This window comes from Nuphar pumila, chromosome 10 (genome assembly GCF_984573655.1).
Source record: "Nuphar pumila chromosome 10, dmNupPumi1.hap1.1, whole genome shotgun sequence".
NCBI lineage: Eukaryota > Viridiplantae > Streptophyta > Magnoliopsida > Nymphaeales > Nymphaeaceae > Nuphar > Nuphar pumila.
Window position 1 is genome coordinate 7529002 of NC_143258.1, and position 26562 is coordinate 7555563.

General features: G+C 36.5%; 1 protein-coding gene across 1 annotated transcript; it reads right to left on the bottom strand.

Moving 5' to 3' along the window:
• Positions 1 to 26562, bottom strand: LOC149823413 (putative pectate lyase 4). Its single transcript, XM_090020041.1, has 5 exons — positions 26151 to 26562; positions 24889 to 25240; positions 3440 to 3650; positions 3254 to 3322; positions 1 to 437 (listed from the first exon to the last, which is right to left on the bottom strand). Exons 1-5 carry the CDS (start codon positions 26449 to 26451, stop codon positions 207 to 209), a joined length of 1164 nt encoding a protein of 387 aa, XP_089876167.1. The 5' UTR covers positions 26452 to 26562; the 3' UTR covers positions 1 to 206.

Genomic DNA, 26562 nt, shown 5'->3' on the forward strand with positions numbered 1-26562 from the left:
TTTATTGAACAATAACAGATGATCTTACATTCGAAATATGATATAAGAAATACAATATATAACACGAGGTCTTAGCTTGGGCTATGGCAAGCTTGTTTAGAATTTACAATACCGGTTCCTGTAAAAACTGCTATAGCATGTGTTGCACATCCTTTACGTTGAAAAGAAGACAGATAACACAGTCGTTTCTTGAAGCCTTCAGATCTTTATGCTGCGGTATCTGGGGGTTGTGCCACAGGCTGCCATCCTGCACACAATCTAATGACATCTTTCAGTTCTTCCCTCGGCCCTTCCCTGGTCCATGTTGGATACATATCACTAGGCTTGAAGAAAGTAGTCTCATCAATATTTGGTAGCAAATCAGCTTGAGTACCACTCAGAAACAGATCCCCTTCAGATTTTAAGCAACCAGTTGCTGCCTCTTCCTTGTCTGCTGCCTGCTCAACCAACAAGACTGCTTATTACTGACAAGCAAAATCAGAAAGTAGACATTGATTCTCACGCAATAAAGTCTGACTAACGTCTTGGAACCATTAGATTGGCATGCACAACAAGAATCAAACAGGCCAAAAGTTAATAAGTTTGACTTAAGTTAGTCCACATTTTTTCCTTGTTTCTGGGTTGCCCAAAAGCAAAACTGAACCTTATGCTGCCACAATCCGGTAGCGACTCAAGCCACCCTCATTCAAACATTCACCACACTGAACAAAAAATGTTGATTTCGAGGCCTCTCTCAGACTATTGGAAACAGGAAAAAATTATAGGGAAAAGTCTATTTCAAATCAAAAGAAAGCCAAAGACAAGGCTGTTGGAGTAAATCCAGCACTACTGTCAATATAAATAAGTCAGCAATGAAACAACTGAATTAGAGTACAAAATTTCAGTTACAATAGGAATAGCAGGGAAAACAAAAACAAAAGGAGACTGGCAAGCAATGAGTTCAATGTTTAGTAGTAGTTCATCTAGAATGAAGACCCTCAAGGGAAATTATGCCATATTTTCACCAAGTTTTTTCCAATAACACAGCCTTTTTGCATGTTCCTGACAGTGGTAACCTAACGTAACAAATATCCTTTTTCTGCCCACAGACAAGCAATGAGTTCAATGTTTAGTAGTAGTTCATCTAGATTCTAGAATGAAGACCAGGAGGTACCCTCAAGGGAAATTATGTCACATTTTCAAAAAGTTTTTTCCAATAACACAGCCTTTTCGCATGTTCCTGACAGTGGTAACCTAACATAACAAATATCCTTTTCTGCCCACAGGTGGCAAGCAATGAGTTCAATGTTTAGTAGTAGTTCATCTGGAATGAAGACCAGGAGGTACTCTCAAGGGAAATTATGTCACATTTTCACCAAGTTTTTTCCAATAACACAGCCTTTTCGCATGTTCCTGACAGTGGTAACAACGTAACGAATATCCTTTTTCTGCCCACAGAATATTATCTTCTTCTGATTTGGTAGTAAAGTATTCTTTTCCAACTTTGAAACTTAATGTTGAAACCATAACCAGATGGAATGTACTATACTCTCAGGGTGGGAACAGCTTTGATGTTGTCAGTGGGGGAAAATTCATATCACCCCATATAGTTCTTAAGAACAGGAGAGCACATGGATATACCCCATTTCTTTGCCTTCTATTTCATACCTTGTGCATCTTCCAAGAGGTGATTTGTCTTTTCTACTAGGTTACTATTTGTTACTTTTCATCCTATGGAAGCATATCCCATATTGGCCTTCCTCAGTCCTCAGAAAACATTTCCTTCCAAAACCACATGATAATATACTTGAATTTGCAACCATCTTGCTTCAACAAAAATGGGTATATATTAAATCATGTACTTTTCATCTGCATTTTCACACCCCAACCAAAAGAACACTAGGACTCACTGTAGCAAGCTGAACCTACAACTGCTCTTCTTTAGCTTATCTTCTCAATTTCTTCGGATTTTTATTTTTCTGAAGAGAAAAATCATTTCATCAAGAGTGGTAAAGAGATACACCCACAGCAATTCTTAATAGGGACAAAGAGGAATTTGCCTGCAAGGTAAAGAAAGGTTCTTCAGAATCTTAGATTACTATAAATAATAGATCCTAGAATAACCATGTAATCTGTGGTCATATGCCCAAATGATTTCACCTAATCAAGGTGTGTCCATGCTAATATTGACCTCAGTTTTCTACTTTCTAGGATAACTCGAGCACATTCAAAGATAGGGAAGTAGCCTCTCTCTACTGAAAAAAACTATTCAAGCAAGTTGTTCCCTTAACACAACCTTCATGCTATCTCAAATAGCCTCTCCACACTTGACAACATGCAAGTCATAAGCTAAGGGGTCAGTGCATGAACATGCAACTCAGACAGTCCCAGCAATATCACAGCCTTGACACTCTATCCTTGTCCTCTTTCCAGATGCAATCATGTGATTTGAACAACCAGGAAAAACAGTCCTGGAACACCCAAAATCAAACAGCACTGTTACAAATGCAATGAAACTATCTCTATGGTCTGATAGGAACGAAAGCTTAGCAAAATAGTGTTCCAAATATGAACTCCAATCTAAAGTGAAGTTTTAATAGCCCAAGGAAGTTTCAGAATAAAGCACAAAACTAATTGAATATTTGGAATTTTGGATGATCTCCAGGAAATTTTAAGCATCCACAGTACAATGTCAATGAAACTTATCCAAAAGAATAAACATCGTGCTACATTCATCACACACCATAACATTAACTATGAAATAAAAAGAAAATCCTAAAACTAGAATTACAAAAAAGTGTCATCTGGATGTTTGCATATGTAGCCATCTGATTAAGCATTCAAAAGTGTAGACAGAAAACTAAAAAAAGTATCCAAAAGTGTCAAAAGGATCTCAGTGTTGGTATCCATGCCAATCTGTCAAACATGTAAGCAGATGGCTGGTAAGAGTTTCGGGAAACAAAGTCTGTCAATGATTATATTGACTCCCCAATCTATATTGTTAAGAAAGTACACTTATCTCTTTAAGATATCAATAATTTGGTAATCCAAAGGAAAAATTTTAGATTTAATTTCTGTACTTTTTGAGCCCACAAAACCGTGTGAATAATATGTGGAATTCGTATTTGATTCCATCAACTCTCTAGACTTAAATTTGCTGTGAAATAACACAATTCTACACCTGTACAATATGTGATGACAAAACATCACTTAAACAGAACATTTCCAGAATGAAGATGAGAAAAAAGAAAATACACATTACTGAACAGTATACCTTCTCTGTTAGATACCTAAAAGCTGATTTCTTCTCTCCTGCTTCATAAATATTACATTGGGAGAGTATCTGCACCATAAAAGAAATCTATTTAACCAAATTCCAGATCAACATATATGGAAGTAAAAAGTGAGTGCTAAAGGAAAAGGATAAAAAAATGCACCATAACCGCTACATTTTTCACACCTGCGATTCAACGCTTGCACAAACTGCATAGATGCCCCAGTTCCGAGTGTAGTTATTGTATAGATGAACTTTTCCAAATCTAACACGAGGATGTCTCTGTCGAGTCCCATCGAAAAAGCAATGATGAATTGTCACCCTAATACACCTATCACCAGTGTGACTGGGATCTGCTCCAATAAGCATTGTCTTGTCATGTTGTGAAAAGTGACATCTGTTAGCAGTTGCAAATGTGAGAAATTTTGGCACGTGACCAAAAAAATCCAGGAATTACCAAACAAAAGAACAGCATTGCACGCAAGATTCACAAAAATAAGTGTAGGAGCAGATATTACATCCAGTTGATAATCTCTGATGAACACAATCTATGTCACGAAGATACAAGTACATACGTTTACGTAACTCATGTTAAGAATATACTAGGATTGGATCTGGATTAGATCCGGATCTAACACCGATTGTGCGTAGAGATGTATTTGTTCTTCCAACATAAGGACAACATTGTAATTTCTCATATATATATATATATATATATATTAATATAAAAGATGAGACGTCACCTGGATGTGCTTTCAAGGGGTCATCTTCACATGGTATCAGAGCCCAAAAGAGGTAAGTCCCATCAGACCTTGGCTGCAACTTTTTCCTCTTCATCAGAATTTGTTTTCTTGTTCTCACACACAAAAAAAAAATCTATTCTTTCTGTTAGATCAAACCTTTTCCTTATCCTATCGTCTCAAAAAAAAAACAGAACCTTCTTTCTTTTCAAAATTCAACTTTCCTTATTCTTTATTTGCTGCATTTCTGCTTAAAGTTTTCAAATCTGATCTGAAATCATTACAGGTCTAAGAATATTTCTTTCTCTCTTATTGGATCTACAAAAAAAACAAATCAGATCTGACATTTTCAATCTCTTTTCTTTCTCTTTGATCAGATCTAATCTCAAATCTGATCATAACCTTGAAATCTTTTACGTCACGTCAGGAAAGAGTTCACGTCAAATCAGATCTGACGATCCCTTTTTCTCTCTTGCTATTCCTCCAAATATTCCAAAAAAAAAATGATTCATTGTTCTCTTTGTTTCTATTTATCTTGTTAGGTCAAATCTGTATTTCCTGAGAGGGACGTCTCCTATTTCTCTTTCAAAAAAAAGAAAAAAGGACGATTCAGTTTTCTGTCCAGTGCATTTGCTTTCTTCTCCTTTACTTTCTTGCAGTCATGTCCTTGTTTCTCTTTATTTTCCTCTACCTTTCTTCTTGTTGGTCCTAATGGCCACCATTAATGCCTTCTTTCTCAGTCATTTAGTTATTGAGAAACTTGATTCTTCCAATTCCATTCCTGTACCTTTGGAATTTGTTTTCCAATCAACTTCATTGCAGGATGAAAGTAAAGAGAAGGTCTCAAATACTATGGTCAGAAATCCAGAATTTGTTGCGTGGAGAAAGAATGATCAATCGGCTATGGAATTTATTACAGCCACTCTTTCCCGCAAAGTCTTTTTGCATATTCCATCAGGAATTCCCGCAAAGGAGTTGTGGGACATTTTGCATCAGTTGTATAAAGAAATTTCTACCCCGAAGGTTTAACAGCTGAAGGCTAAGTTTGCTGATATGAAAAGAGGTGATTAACCTGTTGTGGAATAACTCAATAAGATTAAAACCCTTCTGGATCAGCTTGCTGTCATAGGATCCCCCTTGTCAGACGATGTATGCACGAAAACGGGGGCTTGAAGCAGAATATAATATGTGCATCATTGTTCATACCAGCACACTACCACGTCCACCTTTTGATAGACCGAGGACCATCTTATTAGAGCATGAGGCTATGTTTGGTATATCGTCTGGTCTTCGAAAGGATGAGTCAAATCACGAGGTTATGGTTGTTGCCCAAGGTTTTACAGGTTTTACCCCTTCCAAGGGGAGAGGACGTGGTCGTGGACGCAACTTTGGTGAGCGTGAGACAGGTATTTTACCCACCTTCTTCGCCTAGCCAAGCAAATGTTATATGTCAGATGTGTGGTTAGAAGGATCACACGTGTTCTAATTTCTATTGGCAGTATGTTATGACATACCGGCCACCCACGGTACCAATACCTCCTCGTTTTCGAGCACTAGCAGCTGCTGCTCCACCATTGGCTGGTTCTACTCCACACGTTCCAGCTAATTTTATTCAAACTTCCACCAATACATATCCTCCTTCAGTGACTGACTCATGATTTAGAGGCTCTTAGTGCAGGTTTAAGACAACTTAATCTTCAACAGTCATAATCTTACTAGAAGTCCGTGGGCTGCGAATATGCATTCCTCACATGTCAAGACATCATCTGAGTACTTCCTCTCAAGGCTGGTTCATAGACTCTAGGGCAGCAATGTTGAGATGAATGTATTTATATATATATATATATATATATATATATATATATATATATATATATGGATCGATTTCAAGCCGTTGGACCCTCTCAAACAGCTAGAAGGGAAACTCATTGTCCCTCTTCTCTCCTTTAATCTCTCCCTTCTCCTTATTTTGTGTCTATATATGGGTGGGTGGGTGTCATTGTAAGGTGAGAGAGTGATGGGTAGATTATACGCTTTTGTGTTTTTTAATGTTTCTAGTGAGGTTGTTTGTAATTTTTTCCTTTTTATATTATTTCAATTTCATACTTAATGAAATTATTCATTTTATAATTCTTGTATCTCATTGTTACTACTATGGTGAGTATGTATTCAAATACATTGTATTTTTGGTTCTTGATATCCATTTCGGAGTGCATTGGGATTCATGTCATTTTCATGACATGGTATCAGAGCGAGACATCACGTTCTTAAAAAATATTCGTATGGTATGGATTCAAGGTCTTCACATTCCGGTATGTCTTTGGTCCTTTTGGTTTCATATGTATGATAGGTATTTTAAAAGATTATATTAAAATATTTTGTTTTGAAATTAGAATTTGTTGTTTTTTTATATATAAAGTATCTGTTTTAGATTATGAATATGTACATTGAAAAATTACATTTTACAAAAGTATGTGATTTCTTGTAAATACTAATTTTTATGTTGTAATTCTCTCTTGAATGTCTCTTAACATATGTGTATGCTTGTTCTTATGCTCATATATGTGTATACATGGCCTATCCTTGAGATTTTTAGTGTATCATGATGTTTCCTTAACAATTTTAATTATGTGACCAAGCATGATTTTTTTTAATGAACTTAAGATTATGAATCTTAGAAATTTTTCGCACAGTATTGTCTTTAGTGATAACATGGGTATCTTCCATGATTTTATAAGGTCCTTTTATCATTATGTGAATGTATTATTCCATGTATGTTTTAGCAATACTGTCTTTTTTTGAAAAATATCTTATTAAATAAAAATTATTCTCAAGATTGATGGCTTATGTATAATGTTGATTTAAGGAATTCTTGCATTATATTCCTAGGTATATGCCATGAATAGTCTACATGATTACTATTAATGGGATAATTATTGTTTGTCATCATGTATCTAAATGCATGTTTTAATAATTTTGAACATATGCATTTTTGTGTGCATTTCATCTTGAATAAAGATTATATTTTTTACTATTCTTTTAAGCTCCTAAGTAGCTATTGTGTTTATGTCTCCTACGTAGCTATTGTGCTTATGTCTCTTTCTTTATAAGTATAAATATATGTACAATTTAACATCATTAACTTCTTTTTTCAGGTGTGATAAAGGAGCTTCATTTCCATTTGAGCCTATTCACTCTAATGTTTGGGGTCCTTCCACGTTGTCTTTGTCAAAATTCAAATATTACGTGATTTTTATAGATGACTTTACTCGCTTCACTTGGGTATATTTAAAATCCAAAGACCAAGTTCGTATTTTTCGTAGATTCAAATCGTATGTCGAAGCTCAATTTTATAAAAAAAATAGCCTTACAGAGTGATGGTGGTGGCGTGTATATATCAAATCAATTCACATAATGTTTACACGATAACGGTATTCAGCGTGAGTTGAGTTATCCCAAGACTTCCCAACAAAATAGAGTTGTTGAACGCAAACACCATCATATTGTGGAAACAACCCTAACAATAATGTATGATGCAAATCTAAAAGCTGGTTTGTAGTGAGAGGTATTTCCTATAGCAATTTACTTAATAAATAGAATGCCCCTATCCACTCTTGGAGAGAATCTTCCTATTTTTTGTTGTATGGAACACATCTTGATTATTCTTGGTTACGGGCATATGGTTGTCGGTGCTTTGTTCATATTGACGGTACGTTGAGAAACAAGTTATCTCTCAAGGCCACCATGAGCCAATTCATTGGGTATGATAAGAATACGGGTTACAGGAGATTTGATCATGCTGCTAATAAAATTGTTTCACGTCATGTCATATTTCATGAAGATATGTGTGGCGGCAGTCTCTCGGGCCTTCAACACAAAGAGTACAGTGTGCTGGAAATAGTACTGCTGCAACTGAATTGTCAAGTTCAGCTGGCACGTCTTCAGTCGATAGTGTTCAGCCAGTTGTGCTACCATCCTTTCAATTCTTCAAGCATGTGTATATACTAGAAGGAAAGACATGCAGCCTCTAATACAAAGTGAACCAGCTGTCGTGCAGCAGAAAACAAAATATATTGCCAATCAGGATTCACATGCCTTTGATGATGATGCAGTTCAGCACAATCCATCTACTGATCTTGATATAGTTCAGGCACTAGTTAGCTTAACCAACAATGGTATGATTCAACCACGGGGTCCCTCTACTTGCATGTCCAGCAGAATTAGACATCCTACTGAAAGATGGATTAGTTATGAATCTTTTTCATTGGATTTTCAAATTTATGTTGTTGCTCCTGATAATATCTAAGAGTCAAAGTCCTTTGCAGAAGCTTAGCCAAAACCCACATTGGATAGAAGCTATGAACAACAAGATTATAGATCTTCATCAGTGTCATACATGGGAAATAGTTCCCGGACCTGTTGATAAGAATGTAGTTGGATGTCGTTGGATATATAAGGTTAAATGAAAATTTGATGGCAGCATTGAACATTTTAAAGCTAGGTTAGTAGCTAAGGGCTACACTCAAAAACATGAGTTGGATTTTGATGAAACATTCGGCCCAGTTGTTCGAATGAGAACAATTTGAATTGTCTTATTTTTGGCAGTCTCAAATAAATGGGATTTGTTTCAATTGGATGTTAAAAACACCTTTTTGCATGGTGATTTGTATGAAGAGGTGTATATGGAACACGCGCACATGGCTATTCTGAAGGCGATACTCTGTCCACCGTCCTTGAGTTAAAAAAGGCTATATATGGACTTCAACAAGTTTCTCGAGACTGGTTTGATATATTCACTACGGTGGTGTGATCTCTTGGATTTGAGCGAAGTCACTGTGATTATTCTTTATTTGTGTAATGTGACAAGTCTGGCATTACTATTGTTTTGATATATGTGGATGATATAATTATTACAGGTAACAGTGATGTCAGGATCAACAAATTGAAATCTATCCTTCATGGAAAATTCCACATGAAGGATTTAGGGGCCCTTTGTTTTCTATGGAATGCAGGTAGACCGGTTAAAAATGTAATATTATTTGTAATTCATTTAGTCTTTTAGTCTAGTTGTGTATTCTAGTTAGATTGTAATTAGGTTAGTTTCTTATTTTTATTTTTGGACATTCTTAGACCTATTGCTTTTTGACCAAGTCAAAAAGCAATTTGTACTTTAGAGTCATTGGACCCCCAACGGCTCTATTTAGAGCCGTTGGGAGTCCAACGGCTCCTTCTTGGCTTCCTTCTTATGTATTATAAATATGGGGTAATACCCCCTTGTATATGATGACTTTTTGTAAGGGTGTTTTACCCATTCAATAAATTATTTTTCTCTCTTTATTGAATACCTCCCTTTTGGGTATTATTGTATGAACCCTTGTGGTTCTTATGTGTGTTCTATTTTTCGGTATTTTGGTTGAAGCCATTTGAAGCTTCTTTTGGTGATAATTCAAGAACTCGTCTTCTTACATGCTATCAGAGCTTGGTGATCAAGCTAAGTTTGTTTTCGGTACATCAAGAAACGTTCCTTTCGTGATCATGTAAAGAGCTTGGAGGAGAACTTGTACTCACGATCGGTGGTGGAGTACTTATTATCCTCTTTTTTTCTCCTTCTCTATCTTTATTCTCTCTTTACTTTTTTCTTTCCCAAAAACCTTGTAAAATGGATGACAATGATAATGTCACCATTAAACCCATCAAGCTTAATGATTCTAACTATATTACATAGACTTTAATAATGAAGCACCTCATATGGGGAAAGGGGTTGTGGGGATTAGTTGATGGAACCGATTTGGAACCTAAACTAATTTTTACGAAAGTGGTAGGAAAGAAAGAAATACCTCTCATAGAGTTTGAGAAAAACAAAGTCATTACCACTTACGAAAAAAGTGAAAAGAATAGAGGATAGGACATGCCAAGATTATGTTTTGGCTCATAAGTAGTGTTGACATCAAAAAATGTTCAAGCCTTGCAAAGTTTGAACATGCTAATGATGCTTGGGATTACCTTAAGAGAATGTATTATCTTAAAGATATTGCGCATGTGTGCATCCTTAAAGACAAAGTTCGCAATATGGTTCAAGGGGACAAGAGTATTAGATAATATTATAATAGCTTGTCCGAGTTATGAGAAGAATTGGCTCTCCTTAAACCAAAGTGGCATTGTCCACAAGACATAAAACTCCACCAAAATCAAATGAACGTGGAACACTTCTTTCAATTTATTAATGGGTTAAGATCAGAGTTTGAATCAACTAAATATGTTCTTCTTCATCGAGGAAAGGTTCCTTGCATGGAAGACACAATATAACAGTTAAGTATGAAAGAGAATAGGCTCAAGAAAAGAATCTCTAAGAGTGATGAGGACTCGGTTCTAGCCGTATATAGACCAGAAAATCATGTTCGTACATACAAACCTCTAAACTTTGAGAGGACAAATGATGAAAAACAAGAAAATGAATTTGGAAAGAGAAAAGTCATTTGTTACTATTGCCGAGAACTGAAACATGTAAAGACTTACTGTCCAAAATTGAAGAAATCTTATAAAAAGAAGGTCGCTACGGTCAAATCTCCGCAGGAATCAAGTGAGTCATCTATTGGAAGCATGTCTCTAGCACAATTGGTGGAGGCACTTCAACCACTTCTCAAAAGAGTATCCTCATCCACCGAAGTCGTTGTTTCTTTCGTTGGCATTTCTGATTCCGGTAAATCTCTTTGGCTCCTTGACTCAGATGCTTCTTTTCATATGACACCAAACATAAATATGCTATCCAAATGTCATAACTCAAGTTTTTACCATAGATGAAACATCTCTTGAAATCAAATGAATAGAAAATTTTAAAAATATTTCTCAAAACTCAAAAGGATTTTGTATTCCACAAATTAGATATATTCCTAAACTCAACCTAAATCTTTTATTTGTCTCTCAATTAACTGCCTATGGGTATAATGTTTCCTTCTCTTCTCATGATTGTCGAGTGCAGGATCACTAGTAAGAGAAGTTGATTGAGGAAGGTCATAGAAGGAAGCTTGTATTACATGGATTTTTTGAAAATACCCAAGAATACATTATATTGTAATGTTCAAAAAATAGACTTGGATCTATGGCACAAGAGACTTGGTCATCCTAATATATCCAAGATTCAGTTTTTTCAAACATGGAAAAGTTTTGTAAATTTGAAGCCTTTACACGTGAAAAATGTATTCTTGAAAAAATGAAAAGACTACATTTTCAAGAAAGAACCTTTGTTTCTTCTCGACTACTTGAGTTAGTACATTCAGATGTTTTGGGACCCGCACCTATTGTATCAAAATGTGGTTTCATGTATTATGTAATTTTCGTAGATGACTTTACACGACATACTTGGATCTATTTTCTTAAACATAAATCTGAAGTTTTCTCACATTTTCAAATATTTTATAATCTAGTTAAAAATAAATTTAAGAATGATATTTTAATATTTCGCACTAATTCAAAGGGAGGGTTTTTATCAAAAGAATTCAAAGATTATTTGAACTTATACGGTATTACACATCAAAAATCATGCCCCTATACTCCTCAACAAAATGGTTTAGCGAAAAGGAAACATAGGCATATTATAGAAATAACAAGAACTTTACTCATTACGCATCAAGTACCAAAAACTTTTTGGGCCGAAGCTACTTTAACTGCAGTTTACCTTATTAACAGGATGTCATCTTCCTCACTAAACAATATTTCTCGTATTGAAAAACTTTTTAAGCAAATTCCATATTATTTTAAGTTGAGGGTTTTTGGGCGTAAATGTTTTGTTTTTACAGATAAAAATGATAAACTCTTTTTCACGAGTTATTCCCTATGCCCTTTTAGGGTATGCGAGTCATAAAAAAGGCTACAGGTGTTTTGATCTTAAAACTAAAAAATTATATATATCGATAAATGTATCCTTCTTAAAAAAGGAAAGTTCTTTTGAAAGTGAGAGTCCTACGGAAATAGATGAGTATTTTTTCTTATTGGACTTAGTTTCAAAAATTAATGAAGGTGACATTGATGAAAGTCAAGATGATCAAAATAATATAATAAGTCCAGAATCAGTTGGTGGTACTAAAAAATTGTATTCAATATTCTAGGCGGAAAAATTTAGAAAAATCATGTGCTTTTGAAAAATATATCAAAGAACAGGACCAAATGTCAACTAGAAAGTCATCTAGAGTCTCAAAAGTTCCTTGAAAATTTGTGTCTTATAAGTCGTTTTCACCAAAGTATCAAGCCTATATTGCCTTAATACACTCTTACGAAGAGCCCTCTAACTGTGCTACAACTAAAGAACAGCCTAAATGGGTTAAAGCTATGGCAACAGAATTAGAAGCCTTAGAAAAGGCAAATACCTGGACTATTCAAGACATTTCATCTGACAAAACCTATTGGATGCCGATGGGTGTACAAAGTTAAAACAAAGAGTGATAGCACTCTTGAGAGGTTTAAAGCCCGATTAGTTGCCAAAGGCTATTCTCAATAATATGGAATAGACTATGAAGAAACTTTTGCCCCGATCGCTAGGATGACCACAGTTAGGATCCTAATATCTCTTGCTTCTGTAAAGAAATTGCATATTTATCAAATGGATGTCAAAAATGCATTTCTCAATGGAAGCCAAGTTATGCTTAATTTTAGTTTTCAATTTTTTCTTACTGACACAACTTTGTTTGTTAAGAATTCTGATACAGGTCAAAAATGCATTTCTCAATGGAAGCCAAGTTATACTTAATTTTAGTTTTCAATTTTTTCTTACTGACACAACTTTGTTTGTTAAGAATTCTGATACAGGTATTATTATTATTCTCCTCTATATTGACGACATTATCATCGCTGGAAGTGATAAACAAGGAGTTAACAATATTAAAAAGTTTCTCAAAACTCACTTTGAAATGAGTGATTTGGGTTTTTTAAAATTCTTTCTTGGCATAGAAGTTGTGTACTCCTCTAGAGGCTATTTGCTAACTCAGTCTAAATTTTTTTAGATATTGTTGACAGGTCTGGTATCTCAAATGAAAAACAGGTTGACACTCCTGAAGTAGTGAACATCAAAATGAAGATTGACGATAGAGAGCCACTTGAAAATCTAACACCTTACAAACAATCTGTCGGGGCATTAACTTATCTCTCTATTACAAGGCCCGACATTGCGCATGTCATCCACACAGCAAGTCAATTTCAGCATACCCCTACCACTGTTCATATGAGAGTTGTTTTACGCATTATTAGATATATTAAAACTTTCATTTTTAGAGAACTTTTTTTGCCTGCTTCTTCCTTCTTAGAGTTAACTGCTTATACTTACGCAGATTAGAAAGGAGATCCCAATGATCGACACTCAACTACCGTTTCTGGGCATGAACACTGCAATCTTGACATCTTTACAACTATGTTGAGGATTTATAAACTGCAATGGATTGCATGTTGAAGTTGTGTCGGATTCAACACACTTAGCCGATACACTCCACCATAATGGATTGCACATTGAAGTTGCGCCAAATTCAACACACTTAGCCGATACATTCCACTTCGTCGGTTGTGTGATGAGCTGATCAAGGCAATCACCTGATCGTGCTCGAATCCAATTCGATCAACCTGAAGGTGAACCAAATAGCCCAAGGGTTTGGCTTATCAAACGCCTTCTACTCTCCAAAAAGAGATCCAATGCTGCAAGGCACGAGAGAGAAATCTTTCAACACAATTCAATTTCAATTATTCAAAAGATGATACAAGAGCTCAGCTCACGCGTATTTATAGGCTACAAGAAAAGTAAACCCACCAAAATGAATACCACTGGTAGCAGTTAGAAAGCCACCCAGTTTTCCAACCAATATTACCGCCAAGCTCAAGTGGTCCCCCTGCAAGACACGCCCATTCAATGCATCTGGATGTCTGAAGTGGCGCGGCAGTTACACTGCCATGTCACTACTCGCTGACGGTGCTAACTGACCCTGCAACCGTGTTATTGCCCCGCTGACCTGTCCGAACACTGACCCATGCGGCTGCGGCTGTCATGGCTGCACCCTAACTGTTTCATTCCAAGTGCATGTCTCCCTGGTTTGCATCAGGTCCCACCATGCGCATTTGTGTGTGTGCGTGTGTGTGTTCGAGCATGCACACATGTGTATCCCTTCATTAACCAGAATCCTAACCTGCTTATTCATTAAAACTCAGATTGTTGAATTTGGGTTTTCTCGCTCATGTCAGGCTGGTTATTGTCCCTAACACTTGACTGATATGACGGGCCACCTTGACTGAGTAAGATCTTATATGATCTTAAATTTCATTGTCACGGATTGGCTACTAAAAGAATCTAAATCTGCAATCTTTCATTGATTAAAAAACTAAGTAACTTGAAGCTTCTTCTCTACTACTGTCATCATTTTGTTTGTCCTTGCTTTCATCCCATCTCTTATCTTTCCCAATACTTATCTGGCACAAATCCATCCTCTTCCCATTTGAGTCCATCCAATGTTTTTGATACCAAGGTATTCAATTGAATTTTTCCTAGGATATTACTTAAAATTGAGATGGATTTCACAACAATTACTATTAGAATGAAAAGATTCTTGCAACAAACAAACTATTTTAGCAACACAAATGTGACGCATTGTACTCTATAGGCCGGGAGGCAGTGGTAAATGGCCAAGGGTTGCTAGGTCATCGCCCAGGAGCGTCGGGTCACACCGGTGCCCGAGTGTGGTGTCAAATAGGCAAGGGTTCCCTCACTTTGTTGGACGGGTGAAGGTAAAGACGATAGTTCAAGACCATAAAATTAGGTTAGCCACTTAGAACATAGGGTCTTTAACTGGTAAGTTGGTAGAGTTAGTAGATGTTATGTGTAGGAGAAAGATTGATATTTTATGTTTACAAGAGACCAAATAGGTAGGTGAGAAGGCAAAAGTGATAGACCCTTGGGGATATAAGATTTGGTATACAGAAATAAATAGGAATAGGAATGGAGTAGGGATTGCTATTAGTCGTGAGTTTATAGATAATGTAGTTGAGGTCCGTAGGAAGGGGGATAGGATTTTACTTATTAAATTAGTATTAGGTACGGATATCATTAATATTATTAGTGTTTATGTACCTCAAGTAGGTTTAGAAGATTTCATTAAGCGTCAATTTTGGGAAGATTTAAACGAAGTAGTCATGGAGATAAGATTTTCATCGGCGGTGACCTTAGTAGGGATGGATTTGAGAGTATCCATGGAGGCTATGGTATACGAAAAAGAAACGAAAGTGGAGAAAGAATTTTAGATTTTGGTTTGTCCTATGATATGATCTTAGCCAACACTTGGTTTAGGAAGAGGGAGTCTCACCTAGTAACATTTAAAAGTGGGGTTAATACGAGTCAGATAGATTTTTTCCTACTTAAAAAGAGAGATAGGGGTTGTTGCATCGATTGTAAGGTTATACCAGGAGAAAGTGTAGCTATACAACATAGAGTCTTAATTTTAGATCTTAAAATTAGAAAATGCCGCAAAAGGGATAGACATAAGATAGATCCTAGAATTAAGTGGTGAGCACTGAAATGAGCTAAACAAGGAATGTTTGTAGAGCAGGTAGTTAAGGAAGCTGATTGGTGTCTCGAGGAGGATTAAGAATCAATGTGGAATAAGATAGCGGGTTGCATGAGAAAGGTGGCTAAGGAGGTATTGGGTGAGTCTAAAGGCGGTGCACTGCTAGGTAAGGATACATCATGGTGGAACGAGGATGTCAAATTAGCTATTAAGGTTAAAAGAGAGTGTTATAGAAATCTAAGTAAAAGTCATGATAATGAGAATTTGGAAAAGTATATGATAGCAAAGAAGGCAGCTAAGAAAGTAGTTCGGAACGCGAGGGATAAGGTATATAAGGAGGTTTATGACAAGTTGGATACCAAAGAGGGAGAGAAAGATATTTATAGGCTTGCAAAGATGAGAGATAAGAAATCGAGGGATCTGAGTATGGTTAGATGCTTCAAAGATGAAACTCAAAGGGTTTTAGTCAAAGATGAGGAGATTAAGGAGAGATGGAAAGATTATTTTGATAAGCTTTTTAATGGAAGTCATGCTCAGGATCTTGAAGACTTTTTCATTCCTTTTCATAAGATGAATTGTGACTTCATGCGCAAGATTCAAAAGAAAGAAATTGCAGAGGCTTTAAAGAAAATGAAATCAAGAAAGTCAGTTCGACCAGATGGTATACCTATCGAGGCTTGGAAATGCTTGGGTGAGAATGGTTGACAAATCTTTTTAACAAGATTTGGCGGACAAATAAGATGCCTAAGGAGTGGAGGAAGAGTACTTTGATGCCTCTATATAAGAATAAGGGTGACATACGAGATTGCACAAACTATCGTGGTATAAAACTCATGAGTCATACTATGAAACTTTGGGAGAGGGTGATTGAGCATAGGTTGAGGAAGGTTATCATGATATCGGAAAATCAATTTGGTTTTATGCCTGGTGTTAAAATGTAAAATTGTACATATATGTATATATAATAATATTATATTATTATATATATATATAAATACATTTTTTATTTCTTTCTTTTCTGTAATTTTTTTCCTTTATTTTTATTTTTTGTCTTTATGTCATCTAGTTCAGTTTGAACTAGAATGACTGTTGCTAGTCAAGTCCTGTCCAGACTTGACTAGCAATAGAGCTGTTGAACTGACACATTCCAACAGCTCTAAATAGAGCTGTTGGACTGTGCCCAACAGCTCTATTGAGTCCTCTTTCAGCTGTGTATATAAAGGGGTGCAGCCCCTCTTGTATTTTATTCCAATGCTTCTTAAGCAATTGGTTTTTCATATCAATAAAGAAACATTTTTATTTTTATTTTGTTTCCAGTTATACCCTTTTTAAGGGTTATGCTTTAGTGTCATTCTTGACACTTGCCCTTGTTAATCTAAGCTCGTGTTTCGAAGATCCCCATTTCATTTCATGGTATCAGAGCCGCGGAAGTACTAAATCTTGAGGAAAAGCTGCCTCGGTTTCCGTGCCCGTTTGCAAAAGTGTTCGCCACTTGAAGAGAAGTGTTTTATCACTTCATTGGAGAAGATTTCACATCTTGTTGTATTGTTTTTTTTTTTTTTTTTTTTCTTTTTCATTTTCCTTCTTGTTTCTCTTCTATCCCTATTCTTTCTCTCCTTGTAATCGATGGATGACAATGATAAAGTCACAATCATGCCTATGAAACTAAGCGATACGAACTATGTAACATGGGCTTCAATCATGAAGCACCATGTATGGGGAAAAGGCTTATGGAGGATTGTGGATGGTTCCGATTCGGAACCTAAACTATCTCTTACTAAAAAGGAGGGAGATAAAGAGGTCCCTCTATCGGAAGAAGAGAAAATCAAGGCTATTGCCTCATACGAGAAGAAATGGAAAGAATGGAGAATATCTCATGCGAAGATAATGTCATGGCTTATCAATAGCGTTGACATTAAAAAATGCTCAAGTCTTGCCAAATTTGATCATGCCGATAAGGCATGGGAATACCTTAAGAATATGTATTCCCTTAAAGATATTGCACACGTGTGCAACCTCCAAGAAAAAGTTCGAATGATGACACAAGGAGACAAAACTATTCGTGAATATTACAATGGGTTGTCCGAACTTTGGGAAGAACTTTCCCTTTTAGAACCAAAGTGGCATTGTGCCGAAGACATCGAGCTTCGTCAGAAACAACTCGATGCTGAACATTTTTACCAGTTTATCACTGGATTAAGGCCGGAATTTGAAACCACTAAATCGGCCCTACTTCACCGGGGAAAAATTCCTTCTATTGTTGAAACTATTGAAGAGTTAACAATGGAAGAAAATCGTCTCCGGAAAGGTTTTTTAAAAATTGAAGATGATTCCGTTTTAGCCGTGTCTAGACAAGGGAATCATGTTCGATCATATAGGCCTCCTCACTTTAACCGACAAAATGGTGACTATGATAAGAAGAAAGTTATTTGTCATCACTGTCATGAACCGGGACACTACAGGCCACAATGTCTCAAACTTAAGGAGCTGAGAGAAAAAAGAGCTGCAATTGCTGGATCGGAGCCTAAAGATCAGGATGCACCAGTTTCCTTGGCCCAACTAATGGAGATTCTTCAGCCTCTCATCAAAGGTGCCTCTTCCTCATCTGAAGCTTCAACCGGCGCAGCAGCCTCATCTTTTTCTGATCTAGGTAAAATTTCTTGGCTTCTTGACTCTTGCGCATCTTTTCATATGACCCCAAATAATCAAAGTCTATCCAAATGTGTTAAAAATAAAACAAGTGTGTCAAAGGTCTTGACTGCTGATGGGACTTCTCTTGAAATAGAAGGAATAGGAAATTTTGAAAAAAAATTATAAAACAAAAAATTTTTTTATTCCAGAAATTAGACATGTTCCCAAATTAAATTTAAATCTTTTATCTGTATCTCAAATTTCTGATTATGGGTATAATATTTCTTTTTCTTCTCATGGTTGTTGGGTACAGGATCGCCAGTCAGGCAAGCTGATTGGGGAAGGCCATAGAGAAGGAAGACTCTATTACATGGATTTTTTGGAAATGCCGAAGAAAGCTTTTTGTTATAATATTCAAAAAATAGAGTTGGAACTGTGGCATAAGAGACTTGGTCACCCACATATAGCCAAAATCCAACATTTTCCAAATCTAGGGAAATTTTGTAACTCTGAATCTTTTGATTGTAAAGATTGTATTCTCGGCAAAATGAAAAGATTACCATTTCAGAACAGAACCTCTTTCTCTTCAAGACCACTTGAATTAATACACTCGGATGTTTGGGGTCCTGCACCAGTAATTTCTAGAGGATTTGTTTACTATGTTATTTTTGTCGATGATTTCTCCCGACATACGTGGATGTACTTTCTCAAACATAAGTCTGAAGTATTTTCATACTTTCAAACTTTTCATAATATGGTTAAAAACAAGTTTCAAAATGATATTACTATTTTTCGCACAGATTTAGGGGGAGAGTTTTTATCCACAGATTTTCAAAATTATCTTAAATTGCATGGCATCACACATCAAAGATCTTGTCCTTATACACCTCAACAAAATGGATTGGCAGAACGAAAACATCGCTATATTATAGAAACCACTAGGACTTTATTAATAGCAAATCAAGTCCCGAAAGACTTTTGGGCAGAAGCTGCCTTAACTGCCACCTATCTCATTAATAGGATGCCATCTTCTTCGTTACAAAATATCACTCCCATTGAAAAACTTATGAACATTTCTCCAGACTACTCTAGACTAAGAATATTTGGGTGCAAATGTTTCATATTTACTGACAAAAATGATAAACTTTCCCCTCGTGCGATTCCCTGTGCCTTTTTAGGATATGCTGAAAACCAGAAAGGTTATAGATGTTTTGACTTCAAAAATAACAAACTATATGTGTCTAGAAATGTTTCCTTTCTTGAAAAGGAGAGCTTCTTTGATTTTAGAAAATTAAAAGACGTCACTGAGTACTCCTTTTTGCTAGATCTAACATCAACATCTGATGAATATGACCTTGACTGTAACTTTGATGATGATCAAAGAATTATTGATCTTAATGTTGAAAATGAAGAAGTTCATAGAGATACTAGTATTCAATATTCCAGGCGACAAGAGTCTAATCCTCCATGTGCACTTGAGAAATATTCTAACATTCCAACTAGACAATCATCCCGAATCTCGAGGCCTCCAGGAAAGTTTGTATCATATGAGTCTTTCTCACCCACATATAAGGCAGTTATTGCATTAATTCACTCATATGAAGAACCATCCACATATTTTCAAGCAAAAAATGATATTAAATGGATAGAAGCCATGAAAGCTGAATTAGATGCACTTGAAAAGGCTTCTACATGGAATATTCAAGATCTTCCTCCAGGGAAGAAAACTATAGGATGTCGATGGGTTTATAAAATTAAAACCAAGAGTGATGGTACTCTTGAAAGATATAAAGCCCGTTTAGTAGCCAAAGGTTATGCCCAAGAATATGGGATTGATTATGAAGAAACCTTTGCTCCGGTGGCTCGTATGACTACTGTCTGAACCTTAATTGCCTTAGCTTCTATCAAAAAATGGTCTATTTTTCAAATGGATGTCAAAAATGCTTTTTTAAATGGAAAGCTAGTTGAAGAAGTATATATGGAACCTCCTCCTGGTCTAAGTATTCCTAAGAGTAAAGTCCTTCGCTTAGAAAAAACTCTTTATGGACTTAAACAAGCACCAAAAGCTTGGTATGATAGGTTTAGTCGTGTTATGATTGATATTGGTTTTCAATTCTGTTTAACTGACACTGCTTTGTTTATTAAGAATTCTGATGCAGGGATCATTGTGCTTCTTCTCTATGTGGATGATATGATCATCACCGGAAGCGATAAACAGGGAGTTGAAACAATCAAAACACTTCTTAAATCTCATTTTGAAATGACTGATTTGGGCTTGTTGAGATATTTTTTAGGCATTGAAGTTGCTTATTCTCCTAGAGGATATTTATTATCTCAGACTAAATTTGCTTTTGATATTGTTTTCAGGTCTGGTATTACTGATGATAAGAAAGTTGACACTCCAGAAGTTGTTAATATTAAAATGAAGATTGATGATGGAGAACTTCTTACAGACCCTACTCCTTACAGATAGCTTGTCGGGGCACTTTCCTATCTATCCATTACCAGACCAGATATAGCACATGTTGTTCATACAGCAAGTCAATTTCAACATGCTCCTACTTCTGTTCATATGGGAGCAGTCATGCGTATTATCAGATACATCAAGTCCTCTCTTTCACGAGGACTTTTCTTATCTTCCTCCTCTTCTCTTGATTTAATTGCATATACTGATACTGATTGGGGAGGTGATCCCAATAACAGACACTCAACCACTGGCTTTTGTGTCTTTTTAGGGGAATCATTAATCTCGTGGAGGTGTAAAAAGCAGCAGAAGGTATCTCTCTCATCCACCGAAGCTGAATACAGAGCCATGGCAACCACGACCATGGAAGTAGTTTGGCTCCGACGACTGCTTGCTGACATGGGAGCTGAAGCAACAAAGGCTTCACAAATGTGTTGTGACAACAAAAGTGCGATCTACATTGTCAGTAACAGAACATTCCACGAACGCACCAAACACATCGAAATGGATTGTCACTACGTCAGAGAGGAATATCTACACGGGATAATTGATCTGCCATATGTCACTTCAGAATATCAGTTAGCAGACTTCTTTACAAAGCCTCTCGCTGCTCCCCGATTTCACTTTCTCTTAGACAAACTTTCGCTCATTGTACCGTAAGTTTGAGGGGGAGTGTTAAAATGTAAAATTGTACATATATGTATATATAATAATATTATATTATTATTATATATATATATAAATACATTTTTTATTTCTTTCTTTTCTGTAATTTTTTTCCTTTATTTTTATTTTTTGTCTTTATGTCATCTAGTTCAGTTTGAACTAGAATGACTGTTGCTAGTCAAGTCCTGTCCAGACTTGACTAGCAATAGAGCTGTTGGACTGACACATTCCAATAGCTCTAAATAGAGCTGTTGGACTGTGCCCAACAGCTCTATTGAGTCCTCTTTCAGCTGTGTATATAAAGGGGTGCAGCCCCTCTTGTATTTTATTCCAATGCTTCTTAAGCAATTGGTTTTTCATATCAATAAAGAAACATTCTTATTTTTATTTTGTTTCCAGTTATACCCTTTTTAAGGGTTATGCTTTAGTGTCATTCTTGACACTTGCCCTTGTTAATCTAAGCTCGTGTTTCGAAGATCCCCATTTCATTTCACCTGGAAGATCAACTATGGAAGCTATACATCTTCTTAGACAAATTATTGAGAGATATAGAGAGAGAGAGAGAGGAACAAAGATTTGCATATGGTTTTTATTGATTTAGAGAAGGCATACGATAGAGTACCTAGGGATGTTCTCTGGTAGACAATGATGAAGAAAGGTGTTTCTCTCAAGTACATTAGTATAATTAAAGATATGTACGAAGGAGTGGTAACCAATGTCCGCACTGGTGGAGGGGTGACAAACAATTTTCCTATAACAGTTGGGTTACATCAAGGATCTACATTAATCCCTTTCCTATTTGCTATAGTGATGGATGAGCTTACGAAATCAATTCAAGAAAATGTGTCGTGGTGTATGTTGTTTGTTGATGATATTGTTTTGATTGACGAGTCTAGAGCTGGGGTTAATGCTAAGTTAGAATTATGGAGACAGACATTGGAAGCAAGAGGTTTTACATTGAGTAAGAGTAAGACAAAATATATGGAATGTCGGTTTAGTAAGCAACGCAGTAGTGATGAGAGTGTAGTGAAGCTTGACGAGCAAGAAATATCGGTGGATCACTGTTTCAAATATTTGGGATCTATCATTCGAAATGATGGAGAAATTGATGGAGATGTAAACCATAGGATAAAGGTTGGGTGGATGAAATGGAAAAGTGCAACTGGAGTGTTGTGAGATCGTAGAATGCCATTGCGGTTGAAGGGAAAGTTTTATAGGACGACAATTAGGCCCGCTTTATTATATGGTACGGAATGCTGGGCAGCCAAGAGACATCATAGTCAAAAAATGAGTGTAGGTGAGATGCATATGCTTCGATGGATGTGTGGAAATACAATAAAAGATAAGATTCGAAACGAGGAGATACGTAAGAAGGTAGGCATTGCATCCATTGAAAATAAGATGAGAGAAAATCGTTTACGGTGGTTTGGACATATTCGGCGAAGACCTAATGATGCTCCAGTTAGAAGGATGGACAAATGGAAAAATATATTAGTCAAAAGAGGTCGAGGTAGGCCTAAGAAGACTTGGATGGAGATGATAGGAAAGGATATGAATGCTTTGAACCTCACCGAGGACATGGCATTGGATAGAAATGATTGGAGGAGAAGGATTCATGTGGAGGACCCAGAATGATTTTCTTTTTTGGTTTATATCGCCGACCCCAATTGTTTTGGGATGAAGGCGTAGTTGTTGTTGTAGCAACACAAATTTGAAAATTACTAAAGTATTTGCCATGGATACCAGAAGCACATAAGAATGCTCCAAAGTGCACTTTCTAGGAAGCAAAAAATACCATGCTTCCCCTTCTTTTGGGAAGCGTAAGGAAACATGCTTCCTGTATAGTGGGAGTCATGCTTCTTGTTCACTTTCCAATCATTTTCCATTTGTTTCCGCCTTGCTTTTATTTCTTCTTATTTGTTTTCTATTAGTGTATTTATCTTTCAGTTATAAGAAGGTTTATATTGATTTCGTGTTACTTTCTACCACTTTCAGATTGCTTCCTACTTGTTTCCTTGTCCACTTTCATATTGCTTTCAAGATGTTCCCTTTATCACTTCTTACATGCTTCCACAAGACTTCATAAATGATTCATGATTTGCTTCTAATTAATAATCATTTCCCTGATTCCATTTCAGACATCGATTCTTTTACCCGTTTGGTTCTGGTTGCCATGGCACTTGCCAAAGTTTTTAAGGCTGTACTAATTTAGATGTCAATAAAATTTCATGCACATAGTAAATACACCCTATAGGCAACTACATAAAGCTGTTCTTCCCTCCAGGATATTCAGTTTAAAAAATAAAAAAATCTCTAAGCACCTATTTACTAGAGGTGGCACACAAACTTTATGATAAGTATCACAAGAACACCACAAGAATCCCATTTCAAGTTGGTGAGAGAAAAATATAATCTATAGTATGTTCCCATTTGGCTTATGTTAAAGTTGTATACATTGGTATATACGTATATAGCTATATATACCTATATAATTTGTATGTACATATATATAATATAAATATGTATATATATATTATATAGTTGTAATAGGTTGTGTCCATTAGGGGCACTTTAGTCCTTCTCATTTTCTTTTTCTTTTTATTTATTTTTGTCTTTTTATTTCAAGCTAAGGGCATTATTGTCCTTAGTTTAAGAGCCGTTGGGGGGTGTTCCCAATGGCTCTTGAGCCCACTATTGTCTATATAAAGGGGAGTTATCCCCCTCTTGTATTATGTTTTTCTTAAGCATATTAGCTCTCAATAACATTTATGTTTTTTACTTGTGTTTCTAAACCCTAAGTGGCTTGTGTGCATGTGCTCTTGTATTGGCCCATAAGTGGTCCTTGTTTATGTATGTTCTTGTGTTTTTGTAAGCCCATAAGAGGCACCCACTTGTATTTTTTTTCCTTTTTCATTACAGCTTACAACTTCTATTTGTGTACTATACACACAAAATACCTATCTTTCTAGATTGTAAATGAAGAAAAAGGAAGTAGCCTCCATGTGCGAGAGCAAATACCAAAATGTTTGTATTCTTTATTAGATGCACCATTTATTTGCTTTGAAGAACTCTAAATTAACATAAAGATTTCAGTCTTTTAGGCTCTGTTTGGGAACCGTTGTTGAGAGCGGTGAATTTGGCAACAACATACTCATGAGGATGTTTTTGAAATACTCCCTTCCCAACACCACTCCCATCTCTGTCTCCCCTTCCAAAACGGTAACTCCAATCAACACAGATGCTTGTGATTTGGTGAATCCCTATCACCACTCCCAACTACGGCTCCCAAATAAAGCAATAGTAATAATGCAGAATTGAATAGTTTGGTTGTAATGCAGAATAAAATAATTGAAAAAAAATCAATTCTCTTGAGCAATGGAAAATGGAATCCATTAGCATGGCCATTTACAAGACTGTATATTTAGATGAACATTTATTTATAAAAGGATTATACTGGTATTATGGAAGCAGGAACCCACTCTTACGAGGTGCTTCCATGACCATGAAAGGACACTTCCATGACATGGCAAAAGAGGAAAAATATGAAGATGTTGTCAATTAGTTGCAGAAGCAGTCTACTATTAAAAGCAAATCACTCACCTTGATACAGTAATATCTGTACTCTCTCGTGTAATATCAATTAATCCATCATCATAGTCACGTAAACTACAACGATCAATCCATATGTGCCTCGATTTGGGCTTAATCTGGATACCATCAACATCATGTCCTCTTCCACCTTCAAACTCCAGATTGCATACAATGACATGTTCACATTCCTTTAATTGCAGACCCTTGCCTGTAAGCTTTATCCTTTGGCCACGGCCGTCAATGGTTTTGTAGGATGACACTCTCAAGTAAGATGACAGGTGAATTACACCAGAAACTTCAAATACAATCCACAATGGTTCCTTTCTCCTGCATGCATCGCGAAGTGATCCGAAGCCATCATCTACATAAATAAAACAACAAACATGTGCAATTTTCAAACAACATTTTCTCTGTAGAAACAAAACTACACAAAGCTACAAGTAACTTCAAATATTACAACATTCTTGAGAAACATGCATTTTATTGTCAAGGAAATGAATTCAGGCATGTTGCTAGAGCCGAGAGTGTATCGTATCCAATAGAGGCATCATTTTCAAATGCTGCATGTAAAGCAGTACGAGTCGCAGTGATGTATTACATAAGGGTTACCCAGCAACGGACACTGTCGAAATCCATGTAGTAACAGAGGGCACCATGCTCAATTGATATTAAGTTGCAACATAAAACCAGAGGCTAGTCATATCCTAGAGGAAAAAGTGTTTGTTAATCCTTCTGCAGTACATCATAGTGATCCATATGGGGTGTGTAAGAATTGCTTTTAAGAGACAATTCCAATTCATGGTGCCTCTATCAAGCTGTTTCAAGCTTACGATCAGCACAAGGGCCCAGCAAAGATACATTGAGTCTTTTCAATAACAACAATGTGCTACGCTAAGATGAAGGGAGTCGGTTAAAATGGTTTTTAAAGAAAATTATTACAACCAAGCAGGGTGTTTCAGTTAAAGGCATGCATACCCTACCTTGTATTGGGTAAGCAAAGTTTAACATTTCCGAGGGGCATTTTTATTCCTTTTACATATGAAGAAGATGGAACAACAGACAGAGGTGACTCCCCATCTTCGTCAATCACACTCTAAACCCCCAAAATGAACTAAAAAAAGAAAACCCTATTGAGACCATCTAACTCAAAAAAGATGATGAAAAAAAGGAACAATCAGGAGAAAACCCAGCTGCCAAATCAACTCCAAATCCTAAATAGAACAATAGCAGATCTCTAATTATGAGAGAGAGAGAGAGGGGGGGGGGATTGCCTTCGAGAGAGGTGACGTGGTAGACGGATCCATTGAGTCCACCGATGGCAAAGCGGCCGAAACCCTCAGCCTGGCCTGCGAGCGCCCTCAGGGAGGAATCGGCTCGAGAATAAGGCAGCGCCATCCCTTTCTCAGAATGGTTGCGGTGATTTTCAAGTAGAGGGCCACCGACGACCGCCGTATCTATCTGAGACGGTAAAGGATGAGGAACGCCACAGTTGGGGGCAGTCGGAGGAGGAGGAGGAGGATGGCTGTTGGTGGGAGGGTGGGAGCGGAAGCAGCTTCCGAAGACGGTGCCCATCTATGTAAATTGCGACTGCCAAACCAACGGCTATTTTTACCGATGGTGGTGCCCTCTACACACCCATATTTAGGCTCAACGGAAATCTTCTTCTTATCTCACTCTCATCAA

Excerpts from the sequence above, each read along its gene's own strand:
- LOC149823413 (XM_090020041.1), bottom strand. The coding sequence starts at position 26,451 with ATGGGCACCGTCTTCGGAAGCTGCTTCCGCTCCCACCCTCCCACCAAC. Across the intron at positions 25,241-26,150 it reads CCACGTCACCTCTCTCGAAG|ATGATGGCTTCGGATCACTT; the intron begins GCAATCCCCCCC and ends TTATTTATGTAG. Across the intron at positions 3,651-24,888 it reads ACAGATATTACTGTATCAAG|ATGTCACTTTTCACAACATG; the intron begins GTGAGTGATTTG and ends AACTGCTAACAG.